This window comes from Callorhinus ursinus, unplaced genomic scaffold (assembly GCF_003265705.2).
Source record: "Callorhinus ursinus isolate GAN/ISIS: 27379988/994484 unplaced genomic scaffold, GSC_fseal_2.0 scaffold43, whole genome shotgun sequence".
Taxonomy (NCBI): Eukaryota; Metazoa; Chordata; class Mammalia; order Carnivora; family Otariidae; genus Callorhinus; species Callorhinus ursinus.
Window position 1 is genome coordinate 1,382,008 of NW_027397105.1, and position 16,344 is coordinate 1,398,351.

Consider the following 16,344-nt stretch of genomic DNA (forward strand, 5'->3'; position numbering starts at 1 on the left):
GTTCCATGAAAAAAGCAAGCAAGCAAGCAGGCAGCTAAAATACCCTATGTGACGAGATGACAGGCTAGAGCTCCGTGAATGCTCTGGGGGCTCAAGGTGGGGGCTTGAGCCCAGACACGGGGTCAGGGATGGTCTCCCGAAGCCCAGTGCCACGTGCGCCAAACGTGAGGTGCTCCTCGTCCGCCCGCGTGGAGATGTGCACCCAACCCCGGGACCAGAAGTCTTCAGACCGAGGCCAGAGAGGAAGCGCCACATAATGATAAAGTCACAACAGCAATTTGGAACACCCATGATGGGTCTGCAGGACGGGGGAGCTGAGGACAGAGCCCCAAGAAACACCAATTCCGTCCACTTTGGGGATGGACGGAGGAAGGAGTAGCCTGAGTGGAAGGGAAATGAGAATAATGTCGAATGCCGGAGGGTGTCACAAGCATGTCAAGTGGGTGCAGCAAGTAAAAAAACACACACCATGTGGTTCCGTGTACACAAAGTGTCCAGAACCAGTAACTCCAGTCAGTGGATGCCAAAGGCTGAGGGGAAAGGAAGCCGGGGAGTGACTCCTTGGAGGACGTGCGGTCCCCTGGGGTGGGGGACCTAGACAGACATGGTGTGTGCACACTTCAAGTGGTTAATTCTAGGACGTGTGAATTTCAGCTCAATTAAAAAGACACGCAGGGCAGTGTGTTTCCGAAGTGCGAACAGCACAGCAGTGTGCCCTACGAGGCAGCCGCACAGTGACCAGGAAACCCAGAAACCCAGAAACCCAGAAAACCGGAAACGTGCAAGTGTTTCTTAAAATTCAACATATTCGATTTAAAGGACCAGCCTTTGTTTCAAGATAATACCCCGTCTACTTTTTGTTGTTAAACGCCCTTTCCTTTATGAACTGGAAAAGACTGAAATACAAAACTTTTAAGTGAATTCCTCCATTTCTTTCTGTATAAAGATGTTTTTCATCTGCGAGATTCAGATGGCTGAGGAACACACATCTAGTCTGTAGCTACAGCCGAGGTCCCGAGTAAGTGCCCGATACAAGCCGGGGCGGGCTTACGTAAGCTGCTGGCTTACGACGGAGCCTCCCGCAAGCGCTGCCTCACGGACATGGAGGAGGGGAGGGGCAGCGGCAGGAAACACGCCAGACCACGGAGCCCGCGACCACGCAGGGGGCACACACTCCCGGGGCAGCGTGAACTGTGGGGGGTTTCTCAAAGATGACTCGACAGTATGTGCCGATACCTGAAAAACATCTATGCCCTTAAACTCGGCGGTCCTCTCCCCATAGCTTGCACTAAGGGGAGCAATCAGGACAGTCCAGGGTGAGTTCTGTTCAGGGAAGAATTACATGCAACAGCATTATGCTGTGCCTCATAATGAGGAAAACTCCCACACTAGTGAAAGATGGAACCAATCTGACTATTAGTCTGTCAATCCCATTTTTCATTTTCTGTTTTACGATGTTTTTCCCACTCTGAGGACCTTGCTGGCCAGGGAGAGACGGTCCCTCCAAGCCACCTGACTCCTCCGATTAAGACACAAGTCGCCTACGAACATGCCTCACACATACACCTGACGCATCCTGTGTCCGGCCCCCAACCACCTCCTTTACCTGCCCTCACAGCCGCACGCCAGTACGCCCCTCGCCCTAAATCAACCTTGGGCCAGGCACCAGGACACCAAGGACAGACTCTATACCACGCCTCCTGGTATTCCTCAAACCAGCCAGCCCTGTGCGGTTTGCCCTGCCCCTGCCTTCGAAAGTCCCCATAATGCCTGGGGTCCGTGCTGTCCACTTGCTCTTGCCCATGCCTTGTGACCCAGTGCTGCCGTATCTGCACATGGCTCTGCACGGGGCACGTGACTCACTTCTAGGGACACCGTGAGCAACATTACACATTACACATTTTTTCCAATGGCGTGGACCTGTAGGCCTGGGCATAAATCAATTACGATGGAATTATGGGGCATGTGCTTGCCGAAATGCTGTCAGCTATTAAATACCACTTGTGGGAAAACGTTTACTGATACGCCAAAACCTCTAAGATAGATTTAAGAGCAAAAAATTTACATTAAATATTATGTAGGGTTAAAATATGAGTTATGCCTAAAAAGTGAAAATAGAAACACCCACGTTAACTCTGGAAACAGAGAAAAGAAACAAGAAGGAAGCAGGGGTCTGCACTAGAACGCTAGTGGAGGTCATGTCTGGGCAGGAGAATCACCCAGAAGCTCTCCTTGTTTCGTAGGCCCTTTCTGTACTTTCCACATTTCCCATGGCGAACACACATTACTTCTGTAGTGAGAAAAGGATACTCTACACATCAGACTAAAGAAGGTATCAGGTCCTACAAATTTTCATCGTCTTTAGCCATAAAACTAAGTCTCCGAAGCAGCCACTCTGAACTTTACATCAACAGGCGAAAGTAAATCGTCATGAGTCTCAATACAAAACAAGCATATTCCACATTCAAACTGTAAAATATCAGATCTGAAAATCTAAAATATATTTCAAATGTCAGGAAATGTTATGCACAATATATACTACAGACCAATGAAGACGGAATCAAAAATTTTTTTAAATATTTCACTGTACATTCTAACAAATCTCTTTCCTGTTTTCCTGCTAAAATATTTTCTGAAAAGTCTGAAACTTTTTCAAACATTCCTGCACACAGAAACCACATAATACTTGGCAGTACCCAAAAGCTGAAACACTCTCCTGGGAGTCTGACCATTAAAAAAATGCACAGCAGAATCAGGCCAAGTGGTTCTCATGTACGACCCAAAACAAAGAATGTAGAAAAACAATTACATCATCCTTTTCAGTGTCCACTAGGATATTTTTAAAACTTTCACGTCCAACAATCCGTAAACATGGAAATATAAGCCACCAGGAAGCAGATTACATAGGGCTGAGCGTACACGTGCCAACTACACAGACACACGGTACCCGTGAAAGTGGGAACAGACCCTGATCTGACTGGCCAGGAGACGGAGACGGGGCTGGGGGCAGTGGGCGCGAGGCGCGTGAGCTCGGCCAGCACGGAGACAGGTCCGGCTGTGAAGACGTGGGGAGCATGGGAGGCACAGAGGGTCACCCAGTGGTGCAGGCCCTTCTGTGCCACGCTGGGCTCGAAGGCCAGGGGCCTTCGTTCTTATCCCGAAGGCGGTAACAGTCAGCCTGCGTCCTAAAGATGAGCGAGCAGGGGAGGCGGCACGGCGGAAGAAGGAGCCAGCGTGCAAGCATGACGGGATGGCAACTGTGGCTGGAATGGTGTGAAGCAGGAAGCGGAACCTTGTCATGCCCATCACGGGAGCCTGTGTGGTCTCCGAGGAGGGGAGTGGCCTGGCCACAGCTGCACTTGCCACAAGGGAAGGGGACAGTAATGCTGGCGCGCAGGGGGCCGAGAGGCTGCAGACAGGACCCCCGATGGGAGGCAAGGGGCCCCGAGGCCACAGGAGCACCCCTCTCCACATCCGGGGCTCCCCACTCCACCTGACTCCTCAGAGCCCACAGCCTCAGATCCGCTGATACACAAGCATGTGCTGTGGGGGGTTCGGGGCTTCAGGGCTTGAGCTCATATTTTAAAGTAAAAGCCAAAGTACTGGCAACATTTACTATTCACCCCACAGAGATTTTGCAGGTGTCCTTTAAGCTCCCTTCCACTGCCTTACTTTGAGAACCACTGGAAAAAGAGCCTGTACGTGGCTGAGCGATGGTAAGAGGACCCCCATGTTTCCGGAGCCCTGGCCGTGAGCCCACCGATGCGGTGAGACAGAATACCTTCGCTCCAGCTCCACACTCCCACACGCACACAGCCACGTCATGGACACGGGGCCCTAACGACAGACTCACCCTACCTCCTCATTCGACAGCTGGGCTGAAGACTCCTCGTGTGCGAAAGCACACACAGCTGGGGCTTTTGCCTCCTCCTCAACCTCTGTTCTGTCATGGTCCTTCCTCTTGTGAAATCTCTGATGTTCGTCTTCCTCCTAGAAGTTAAAGAAAATATATGTATACATCACCCAGGTGATCTACACTTCACCATTCATACAGTTCTTTAGCCGCTCAAAACAGATAAAAGGGAGCAAAGCTTCATGAGAACACTGGACCCTGAAGTTTATTTGCTTTGTAATCACTGTCAGGATGTCTGGTCCTGACAAAGTGTTTTACCACCACAGGCACAAAGTACGAAGCCTGTCATAAAGGAGAAATCAGGAAGCCGCTTCCAAGAAGAGTGCGCTATGAGAAAGCAACACAAAACACACCCTCTCCGTCACGGGATCCGAGAGCGTTTACGTGGCCGTCCCCTCCGACAACTACAGAACGCAGGCAGGGCACAGCCACTAGAAACAGGTACCAATTCACGTGGAACACAAAACGAATGGCTGAAGTTGATGTAACAATCTGCACGACACAGATGAGCAGGCACCTCAGGGCTCCCCAGAACGGCCTTGCGGGCAGGGACATGGCCTCGGCATCGCACGGGCGGGGGGAGGGGGGCCACAAGCTTCTTCAGGAGCAACACCACGCTCTCCGCAGAGGCAGCTGCAAACGGGCCCACAAAAGCAGCACCTGCTGGATCTGGAAGGATCAGTGCAGAGAGTCTGCCAACCGGGTGAGGGGTGAGCAAGGGCTCCAGGGAGGGCAGGCACACAAGGGACCCCAAGTGTCCTTCTGTGGCTGAGAACAGGGCAGGCACACGGGAAGTCGGGGGCACAGGCTTCGAACCTGGGATCTGCCAACAGTCTGCACTGCACCTGGGGCGCTGCAGTGTCTGTTTGCTCTGGGAACTACATGACACAAAGCTTTACAGGTAAAGCCTGCGCACACTGCGGAAAAACCGTGTAGAAAAACCTCGGTAAATGTTAATACAGGCCCAAGTGACCAGTTCCAGCATTTACAGTTTCGATCCTTAAGCTGGCTGTGTCTACACAGAAGAGGAATGAGTCACAATTAAAGACAGAAATTTTAAAAAGGATGAAACTTCTGAAAACCAAAATCTAGCCTAAGTCATACAAGGCAATCTAAACAATCTGCACAGTACCTAGAAAAGCTTCTACTTAGCTCTCCTGGGGAGATCTTTGCACCCACGCACAACACAGTGCAGGAGATGAGCCGCGCCACTGTTTGAAATGAAGAACACAGAACGGGAAGCCATCTGGGCGCCGGGACAGGGGCAGGGATCGAGTCCATCACGGTGTGCCCACCCCGGCAGTGAGCGAGAGTGAGAGCTCTCTGGTGCAGAGGTCACAGAATACGTTCCCTGTGCCACCTCTGAACCAACCCGAACACCCGCTTCCGAACGCAGACAAATGCCCTGGAGGACCGCCCTCCGCAGGAAGACTTCTGAGGACAGAAGTGCTCGCTCCTGGAAGGGAGGTGGCTGGGGAGATTCTCCTTTATCACTTGTATTTATTGTTGCATTTTTAACCTGAGATGTATTTGTGTCTTACTCATGTAATTCAGATAGCTTTTTAAAAGGTAAGGAGAAAACAGGATCTCGGGTGAGCAGCCCTCTGGACTCCTATCCTTTGGGATCACTCAGCCCCTCCCCCCTGCGATGCCGTCACCATCCAGTGAGGCTTTCAGAGCAACGTCACAAAAGACGCGACCCGGACAAACAGAATCCCAGAGCCCTGGGAGAACCGGACAGAGCCGTGGAGGAAGATTTTCTCAGAAATATGCAGCGTCGCGTCCTGCAGTTTCCAGAGAGGAGCACTGCTGAATCAGTTCTTTTCCCCCAGACAAGGCCACTTCTAAAGGTGAGAAGCAAAATCCCTCTGATGCAGCTATCACGCATTTTGAAAGGGTGCGAGCGTCCACTGCCTCCGAGCCAAGGCTGCGTGGGCACCAGCAGAGCGAGCGCGTGCCCAGAACTGCCGCTCACCTGATCTCTCTTCTTCAGCTCTTCCACCTGCCGCAGCTGTTCGGACGTGAGCACGATCTCCATGCGCTGCATATCCCGCATGAGCAGACGCTGAGACTCCAGAAACTGGTCATTGGCCTTCTGCCACGTGTGTTTCAGCTGGTTGTGCTGTTGTCGCTCTTGCTCCAAGAGATGGCACACTGTTTAGGAACCCCCCAATCAGAAACACTGAATTTTAATGGTAGGCAATTCCTGTAACCTGGGGCCCTAGACCAGGTCTGGCCGACGGTCCGCCCCATCTGGGACTCCGCCTTGGACAAGAACCGAGGGGCGACCTGCCGCCAGACACACAGCAGCTGTCCTCACACCTCTCCCCACACAGAGGCTCCCAAGCGTGCTCCCAGTAACAGCGACACATGAACAAAGGATTTCTGTGCCCCGTGAGCGTTAGAAACCCTGGTTAAGTGCACTTTTACAGGGTCCTTCCCCGCAGGACTTTGAGCTCAACCTCTGAAGTATGCCCGTGTCCTCCTGCAAGAGGATACAGAATTCAGGACTCCCCCAATTCCTCTGACCAAAAAGTCCTCCCGGCAGTGCCACTCACAGAACAAGGGAAGTTCCGGGAAGACACTTTGGGAGCTACTGCTCTAAATGCCACAGGTGCAGTAACCACTACTCAGTGCCTTTAAATACCTTCTGACAAACCTGTGACCCAGAAGTCCTTCCCAACCCCACAGTTCTGAAGTCTCAGGACAGGTCAGAGGCTCTCCGTATCGGCGGATACTGCCGACACTGCCCCACTCGGCCGTCTTGTCCTGACGAACAAGTCACTCAAGCCAGAAACCAGAAGACACCCACGTGGCTGACGTGCCTCGCCGCACCCAAAGCCCCTGTGACAGGCGCCCACCAGCTCCCCCTGTGCTGGCGGACACGGCGCTTTCCTCCGCCAGCCTCAGACCAGCTCTCGTGACCCCCACAACCGGTACGCTTCCTGCCGTTTGTCCTCGCTCACTGGCCGACCCTCCATACCGCTGTCAAACTAAACTTCGTAAGTACAAAATTTAGATGATCATTCTCAAGTTTAAACCCCTTCAGAAAAGCCAAACACGAGGCCACATGTTGTATAACGCCATCTACACGGAAGTCCAGAATAAGCAAATCTGTACAGACAGAAAGGAGACCAGGGCTGCTGGGAGGAAGGAGAGAAAAGGAAGTGACTAGTAATGAGGACGGAACTTCTTTTTGCAGCAAAACTGTTGTGGAAATCAGACTGATAATGGTGCACAGCTCTGTGAGTCCAGCAGACTTTAAAAGAGTGAGCTTCATGGCATGTGAATTACATCTCCATAAAGCTGTTACTTAAGAAAAACATTTTATTTATTTTAAGATTTATTTATTTATTCATGAGAGGCAGAGAGACAGACTGAGGCAGAGGCAGAGGGAGAAGCAGGCTCCACACTGAGCAGGGAGCCCAAAAGAAAAACATTTTAAAAGCCTTTCAGAAGCTCCTTCCTGCCCATCTGATAAAATCCCAAACCCTCAGCCCAAGGTGACCACAATCTGGCTCGCATTTGCACCTCTGCCCTTTGCATCCTAACTTTGCCGAACGAATTTCTTCCACTTCTTGACCTTGCTGCACCACGTGCAAATGGCCTTGAACATCAGGCTCATCTCTGGCCACCTGACAAATGGCCACCTGTCGGTCAAAGCCCCCTTCACAACTTCTTTCAAGAAGCCCACCTGCGCTCGGCCGCTTCCTAGCACACTTGCGAGCCGGCTCCCGGGAGAGGCACTAACTTGGCTAATTCTCCCGATTCAGGCTGTAAGTTACACGGCTGCTCAAGTTGTACCTTCTCTTCCTTTGAGTACTAGTTTTGGTGTGAGTGTTTCAGGATGGAAATTATGCCCTTACTCATTTAATGAGACTTCTCAGATACTTTTCCAGATAGGTTAGGAAGGCTTGGTAGTTTCACACTATTTCTGGAAGGGCTGGGGCATGTCATTTAAACAGAAATTCCTATTTCTTTTGGACACTCTCAGAGTTTGCGTGTCTTTCTGACACAGCACTACATCCAAAAAGTGCTTCCTGAAAAACCAAAGACCTGTTCAAACTTTGGGTGATTTTCCTAATATTTTATGAAAAATTCTGTAGGCTTATAGAATTTCAGCTTTGGGGAAAAAACCAAATAGGCAAGCCTAAATTACTGAGGAAGAGCTCTATTTCCCACGGCACTTGATATACATAAAAAGTATTCGCTGTAGGACTCTCTCACCCCAGTCCTAAACCCCCTGTGCAAGCGTTCCTAGTATAACCCACAACACATACAAGGTCTCAAGAGGTCCATGCATCCAGATGAGGAAATGTTGGTCTGTGTGTTTACTAAGCTCTCACTGAAATTTATCATTTCCCTCAATTACCCACAATGTGGGCAACCCAGCCCAGGAAGGAGGACAGTGCCTGCGACCCAGTGGCCAACAGAGGCCAGAGCCACTGCAGTGGCTGCAGGTACCCCAACACAGCCCTGAGGCTCGGCACTGCTTCCGGACTACAGCCTCGACCAGACCCGCCCCAAACCTTTGCATTTAAGGCATTAAGAAAATAGCACATTTGTTACTGTATCGTAAGATGGCAGTTATTTATATTTTCATTACTGTTTCATAATATAAGTGCTTTTGTATTTTAGGAATGAAAAACAGTATCCTTAAGAGGCTTTCACAAGACTGCCAAAGGAGTCCATGACACAACGCGGTTAAGAACCCCAAGTAAGGGGCGCCCGGGTGGCTCAGTCGGTTAAGCATCTGCCTTCGGCTCAGGTCACGATCCTGGGGCCCTGGGATCAAGCCCCGCATCGGGCTCCCTGCTCAGTGGGGCGTCTGCTTCTCCCTCTCCCACTCCCCCTGCTTGTGCTCTCTCGCTGACAACTAAAATCTTAAAAAAAAAAAACCAAACAAATAAAAAACCCCACTATCTTTATTTTAATGGGGAAAAGATAAGCCTTTGCCCCCAGGCTTGGGTAAACAAGAGTCAATTTCTGTAGAACTCTGCTACCAGGCTAGTGAAATCAAAACTGTCCCTTACGAACAGGGATGCTACTTGAGGCCGCCAGAATACAGGATCTGCCCTCTGTCCCATTTTTACTCTTGCTAATCTACCTCCATCAAAATGAATCTTGGGGGCAAAAGCAATTTAAGCAGAACTTCCCAGCCCTCTTGTCTATGGCTCATGCCCTGGGAAGTTATTCCTGGGGTCCTTGAGGGAAGAGGAGCTGTTAACAATCCATGTATCTTTAGGAGACCTCCTGGCTCCAGCCCTTCAATGAGAACATTCGAACCAACTGCAAAGCTTACAGTGAATCACCAACATGTTGGAGTCTAGGACTTGTTATTGCTTTTAATCGGCATCAATTCTACTTAGAGACTGAGACTAAAAATATACAGAATCTATATTTACCTTCATGCAATTCCTTCCGCAGTTTCTCGGCATCTTCCTGTAAAACGGATTTCTGAGTATTCAGAACAGCTACGTACATCTCCAGGTCAGTCCTGCAAGATTTCTCAGCTTCCAGATAATGATTCAGTTCCTTAACCTGAAACAAAATGCAATTCTATGAAACTGAAGTAACAGTTTCTTCTTTAGGTATATTGGTAAGTTCTGGATGTGCCTTGAAAATAATTTACATTCATGTTTACATTTTACATAAAATTTTAAAACTTAACACTTCTCATTTTCAATTACAGAACACATACTTGCTACAGAAAACTAGGAAAGTAATATAATAGTAGGTATTATCCATAATCATATCGCCAGAGCAAATACACGTAACAGCTTTGTACCTCGCTTTCCAAAGAGCTAGCTCTAATTTGCATTCCCAGAGCAACGCATACTTGGGTTCATTTTGTCACATTCTCAGTAACACTAGGTTGTTGTGGGGGTTTTTAAACAGTAGTTAATTCCTAAAGATAAAAGTAGTGCCACACTCTAGTAAATGTGCTTTTCCTTGATTTCCTGGTGAGGTAGTTCCAAATGCCTTGAATTTATAAAGGACCCATTTTCATGAACACATATATTGGAAGGAAAAAAGAGGAAGTCATGATGGGAAAAATAACTAGTCTCATACTGTAATAAACACTAACTTGAAGGCAAGTGTGGAATGTTTTTTAAAATCACATCTTTTTAAAAGTGGCTTCTTTCTGTTTAACTGTAATATTAAAATGTTAACAAGATAGTCTAATATCTGAAATAGTTATAACCAAAATAAAACGCAATCTTGCACCAGAGTGAATAGAGAATCACTTGTTTTACTCTGTCTTATATATTATCCATCCTAAATTTTGGCCAGTTACTTATGTCAACTTTTTCAAATGGTTATGTCTAATTTCACTTCCCAGGTTACTTGCCGGCCTTATAACTTCCTACTTCTTCCAACTTGAAAATGCCAGCTGACCTGCTTTCAAGTGTCTTTACTCCTAGACTGTAAACACAAGATGTTAGTAGTGGGCACAGGCCGAAAGGACTGCGGAAGCTGCCATGGGATGCGCTGGAGGCCGTGGGCCGACCAGACGCAGCGCAGGCCGCTGTGAGGCGCGTCTCAGCCACCGCGGAGGGTGGGGGTTCAGCTGACGATAGCAAGAGTCCATACAGCAGACATAAAATGGTGGTACATGACCACTAACTCCATCTACTGCTACTTCTTAGCACAGAGAGCCGACTCGATGGATAATTAGTGGCATCCACGAAACAAACTAAGTGACAGCTAGAGGGTGGGGTCCAGCACAGAAAGCTACCTCTATGGACGTCCCCGGGATCAGCATCAACAGGGACAAAGGAGAGGGTGACAGCCCCAAGAACACCCCAAGACTGTCAAGTGTCTCCAACCTGGCAGTGGCAGCTGAAGCTGGAAACAGTGGGGAAATGCAACACATCTGTACGGGGACACTTGCAATCTGGAGAGGGTGTTTCCCTGATTTCCCGTGAGGCTGAGGATCTTGTCACACTCTGTAACGATTCTGGTCTCCTCTTGGGTGAACCGCTCATTCGCATTCTTCACTGGTTTCTCCACTGGGCCATCTATCCCTTACGGACTAAGCAGCTCTTACTCATCTGGATACTAATTGTTCATCAGGTACAGGAGGTAAAGGTACCTCCTAACAGCCCACAACTTCTCTGTGCAACCCTTTGTAGCATCTTTTAATAAGGAAGGTTTATAGTCTCATGTAGGCAAATCCGTCAAACTTCTCTTTCACAGTATTTTTGTCTCTAATTTAAGAAACGTTTTACGGGGGCGCCTGGGCGGCTCAGTCGGTAAGCATCTGCCTTCGGCTCAGGTCATGATCCCAGGGTCCTGGGATCCAGCCCCGCATCGGGCTCCCTGCTCGGCAAAAGCCTGCTTCTCCCTCCCACTCTGCCTGCCACTCTGCCTACTTGTGCTCTAATAAATAAAATCTTAAAAAAAAAAAAAAAACGTTTTTGGGGCGCCTGGGTGGTGCAGTAGGTTAAGCATCCGACTCTTGGTTTCAGCTCAGGTCATGATCTCAGGGTCGTGAGATCGAGCCCCGTGTCTGGCTCAGTGTGGAGTCCGCTTGTCCCTCTACCCCCCATCCTTCCCCCAACTCATGTTCATGCTTGCTCATGCTCCCAAAAATAAATTAAAAAAAATTTTTTAATCTTTTGTACCCCAAATAACATCTTTTTTTTAAGATCTAAAAGTTTTAAAGATTTACTTTTCACTCTGGTTTTTAATTCATTGAAATTAATTTTTTTTAAAGATTTTATCCATTTATTTGAGAGAGAGAATGAGGGAGAGAGCACATGAGAGGGGGGAGGGTCAGAGGGAGAAGCAGACTCCCCGCTGAGCAGGGAGCCCGATGCAGGACTCGATCCCAGGACTCCAGGACCATGACCCGAGCCGAAGGCAGTCGTCCAACCAACTGAGCCACCCAGGCGCCCTGAAATTAATTTTTGAAAAGTGTGTGGTAAAAAGCTGATTTCACTTTATTCCGTATTTAAAACTATTTATGGGTGCCTAACTCTTGATTTTGGCTCAGGTCATGATCTCAGGGTCCTAGGATCAAGCCCCACATCAGGCTCCTTGCTTAGTGTGCAATCTGCTTGAGATTCTCTCTCCCTCTGCCCCTCCCCCCAACTCCCGTTCTCACTGTCTCGCTCTAAAAAAAAAAAAAAAGGTAAAACTATTTTTAAAAGGCTGTTTTTTTAAGTAGGCTCCACACCCAGCATGGAGCCCAACACGGGGCTTGAACTCATGACCCTGAGATCAAGACCTGAGATGAGATCAAGTGTTGGACAGTCAACCAACTGAGCCACCCAGGTGGCCCTAAAATGGCCATGTTTTAACAAGTCATTCCTTTCCCACTGATGGGCAAGGCCAGCTGTCCTATATCAAATTCCCACACACATCCAGCTCTGTTTCTGGGCTCTTGATTCTGTTCCACTGGTCCACTGTTTGTCCCCAGATCAGTAACAAAGCATCTTAATTACAGGAGCTTTACTCTAAGTCTTAATATCTGGTAGGCGGGGCAAGTCTCCCCACCTTGCCTCCTTCCAAATTCCTTGTTAAACCCAATTTATTCAGACTGGAATTTTGAACTCAGATTAATTTGGGGATACACTACCTGCTTTATAATACACTATCTTCTCATTCAGGAACACACACGAGCTCGGACCTTCATCATAATGTATTCCATAATTTTGTTTGGACATATCCTCAGGTATCTATGTTTCTACAGCATAGAGCTGATTTTAGGTTTTTTGTATCTGGGGGTTTTGTTTGTTGTTTTGTTTTTGCTATTATGAATGGGATTTTTTCCCCATTACATTCTTTACTTGGATAGATTATTGGAGAATATATTTTTGTATGTTGATCTTGTTGGAACAACTTTCTTGAACTGTTGTCAGGTCTAAGAATGATGGTACATTCTCTTCCTTCCACACAATCATCGTCTGTCTCCATTCAGTGCTCACGCCCTATCCCTGCATCTCGTCTTGCTGTGTTGAAATCAAGAGTCGGACACCTAACTGATGGAGCCACCCAGGTGCCCCTCCTCATTAGTCTTAGTGGAGGTTTGTCTATCTTCCTAGTTTTCCCATTTTTCCCATTATATTGACATTCTCAATTTTTCTTTTGCTTTTCTATTTCACTAATTTCTGCTTTTAAACGTATTATTTCCTTGTATTCATAGTCTGTACTATTGTTCGCCTTTTTGGATTCTTGAGTAAAACACTCAAACCACTCTAAATATTTTAGAATTCCATTTTCCGTGAGTTTTTTTTTTATTTCCATTTTATTTCAGCTACCATTTTACTGTAAATAATTTAAAAACCTGTGGTCAGACATCTGAGTTTACATAACAGTTCTTCAAAATTTTTTGGCACTTCCTTTTGTGACACTATGTAAAGCATAATGTACCTAAAACTAACAATTACTTTATCCCATGCACTATCTTAAGTGCTTTATACATGTGGACTTACATAATCCAACAGTGGCTTTATGAGAAGGGTACTATTATCCCCATTTTACAGTTGAGAAAAGCAAAGCACAGTCAGATGAAGTAATTTGCTCGAGGTCCCCCAGCCAGTAACTGCTGAGCTCCTGATTCCTATGCTCTGCTACCACAGAAGACGCAGTCTCTCTCTCCATGGATCTGTTACGTCTAAACTATTAATCAGATAGCTCAAAACCCCTATATCCCCGCTAACGTTTTTCTCTGCTTACACTATCAGTTAAAGATCAGTTTCAGGGGCGCCTGGGTGGCTCAGTCGTTAAGCGTCTGCCTTCGGCTCAGGTTGTGATCCCGGGGTCCTGGGATCGAGCCCCATGTCGGGCTCCCTGCTCCACGGGAAGCCTGCTTCTCCCTCTCCCACTCCCCCTGCTTGTGTTCCCTCTCTCGCTGTGTCTCTGTCAAAATAAATTAAAAAAAAAAAAATCTTTAAAAAAAAAAGATTTTTTTTTTCAGTGTAAAAAGATCTGTTTCAATCTCCTACTAGAACTGTACACATTAATTTCCCCTTGTAATTATCCCTTTTAGTTCACAAATTTCAAGGTATATACGGTACATTTGATTGTGACTGTCACATCCTACTGATGAATTTTTAGATGGGGTCCCCTCTATCTCTATTCTTTTTCCCTTACATCCTAAATGTTTCATATTACAATCACTATATCAACTTTCTTTTGGGTAGAATTTGGAGAGCATATCTTTAAATATCCCTTTATTTTCAGTCTTATCTTGTAGTTTTATTTTAGGTGTGTCTATTATAAACAATATAAATTTAGATTTTTTAAGAATCCCATCTATTTTAGCAGGTGATTATCAGTTTACATTTATTAGGATCATGGACATATTCCCCCTTTCTACACTCCTATGCTGTGCTTTTGTTTACTACCCTTTTATTATTATTTTTTGCTTTCTTTCCTTTCTCTTAATTATCAACATTTTCAACATTCCCTCTGTATTTCCTCTGTTGTATCTTTATGGCCAACAAGTCCAGCACTATAACTACATCATCAGCTCTAAGACATCAGTTCTGGGATGAGCTTCAGGAGATAAAGCCAACTTCCAACAGCTTATGTTCCTCGATAAGAAAACAAATGAGATCGGGTGTCATTTTGACATGAGCACTAACTTTGTTAACAAAGCAGTAGGAACATCACTATTGTGATTATTTAATATATCCATAAGGACACAATTATCTTCAGGCATTTTTTTCTTTGCATTTTAAAGAAAGCAAGGCTTTTAAGACACACAGTCTAAATTCCAGTTTGTACCCCCTCAGTGACTCTAACTTTGCTCATAGCATTAGGTCAGGGTCCCAGGTTCAAGGAATGGGCTACAACATCTCACAACCTTTGAGGCCTCCAGCTCTTTAACCTTGTCTTCAGCCTCTGTCAGTTTGTCTTTCAGAGCCGCGATTTCCTTCTCCATGGGCATCACAACAGACCGAAGCTTTTCAGCATCCTCTTGAGCCTACGGTTAAAAAGAATTAGTCCACAATAGTCAAACTGTGGAAAGAGCCAAGATGTCCATCGACAGATGAATAGATAAAGAAGTGGTATATATATATATATACAATGGAACATTATGCAGCCATCAAAAGGAATGAGATCTTGCCATTTGCAACGACGTGGATGGAACTGGAGGGTGTTATGCTGAGTGAAATAAGTCAATCAGAGAAAGACATGTATCATATGACCTCACTGATATGAGGAATTCTTAATCTCAGGAAACAAACTGAGGGTTGCTGGAGTGGTGGGGGGTGGGAGGGATGGGGTGGCTGGGTGATAGACATTGGGGAGGGTATGTGCTATGGTGAGCGCTGTGCATCGTGCAAGAGTGTTGAATCACAGACCTGTACTTCTGAAACAAATAATGCAATATATGTTAAGAAAAAAAAAAGAAGAAGCTAGCAGGAGGGAAGAATGAAGGGGAGAAATCGGAGGGGGAGACGAACCATGAGAGACGATGGACTCTGCAAAACAAACAGGGTTCTAGAGGGGAGAGGGTGGGGGGATGGGTTAGCCTGGTGATGGGTATTAAAGAGGGCACATTCTGCGTGGAGCCCTGGGTGTTATGAACAAACAATGAATCATGGAACACTACACCAAAACTAATGATGCAATGTATGCTGATTAACATAACAATAATAATAAATTAAAAAAAAGAAATGCTACGACTTACTGGTTCACTGCTTTTCTAAGAAATGCTGACTTACATACACCATTAGACTCAGTACAACGAGTAAGCCTACCGGGTGCTGAATTAGCACTCATTAAACTGAACCACGCCTGACTTTCAAATGCTGCACAACTCTGAATCTCAAGTCATCATCACAATTTTCCCCATTATTTTCTTAGAAATTGGAAGTAAGTAGGAAAATGGATTCACTATGACAAATCTAACTTTTTAAATCAATTAACTGGAAAAGACGTATATATAAAAGGAAACATACATAATACTTTCATTTTCATAATTCTAGTTACTAAATTCATGAAACCATAATTTCTTATGAAATGGTTGGATAAAAGGACTCATTTGTTTTTAAACATGAACAAAGAGAAGAATATTTTCTAAAATCTTAGAAAATTATGTTGCTATAAAAGTTTCCATCTTATTTTAAGAAGTAATTTATATATTTTAATTTTGATAACTAAATGAGACAAACCCAAAGAATGACCCCTAAAACTATCATATTGTTTTCTTTCATTCTCAAAAACATGGATTAAAAGGAAATAATATCCACAAATTAGTAAACTGGTATGAAACTTGATTTTCATTATATATATATATACTATGTACATAATATGTTACACATGTATACATGTGTGTAATGTCTGAATATAATGTATATATAGATATGTGTATGTGTGTGTATTTGTATATGTATGTGTATGTATGTATATGTGTATGTCCATGTGTACGTGTATGCATATGTATGTGCATACATGTGCATATGTGTGTATGT

The 16,344-nt window shown here is 46.0% G+C and overlaps 1 protein-coding gene across 6 annotated transcripts in view; it reads right to left on the bottom strand.

Moving 5' to 3' along the window:
• Positions 1-16,344, bottom strand: part of RABEP1 (rabaptin, RAB GTPase binding effector protein 1) — a 99,672-nt gene that overhangs the window by 19,017 nt on the left and 64,311 nt on the right. For 4 of the 6 annotated variants that reach the window (XM_025864407.2, XM_025864406.2, XM_073881556.1 and 1 more), the window contains 4 exons: positions 14,730-14,849; positions 9,319-9,454; positions 5,889-6,067; positions 3,859-3,990 (listed from right to left, as the gene is read on the bottom strand). In XM_025864407.2, coding sequence (XP_025720192.2) covers positions 3,859-3,990; positions 5,889-6,067; positions 9,319-9,454; positions 14,730-14,849 — 567 coding nt within the window. The remainder of the gene's footprint in view (positions 1-3,858; positions 3,991-5,888; positions 6,068-9,318; positions 9,455-14,729; positions 14,850-16,344) is intronic. The other 2 variants (XM_073881559.1, XM_073881558.1) reach the window with 1 other exon arrangement.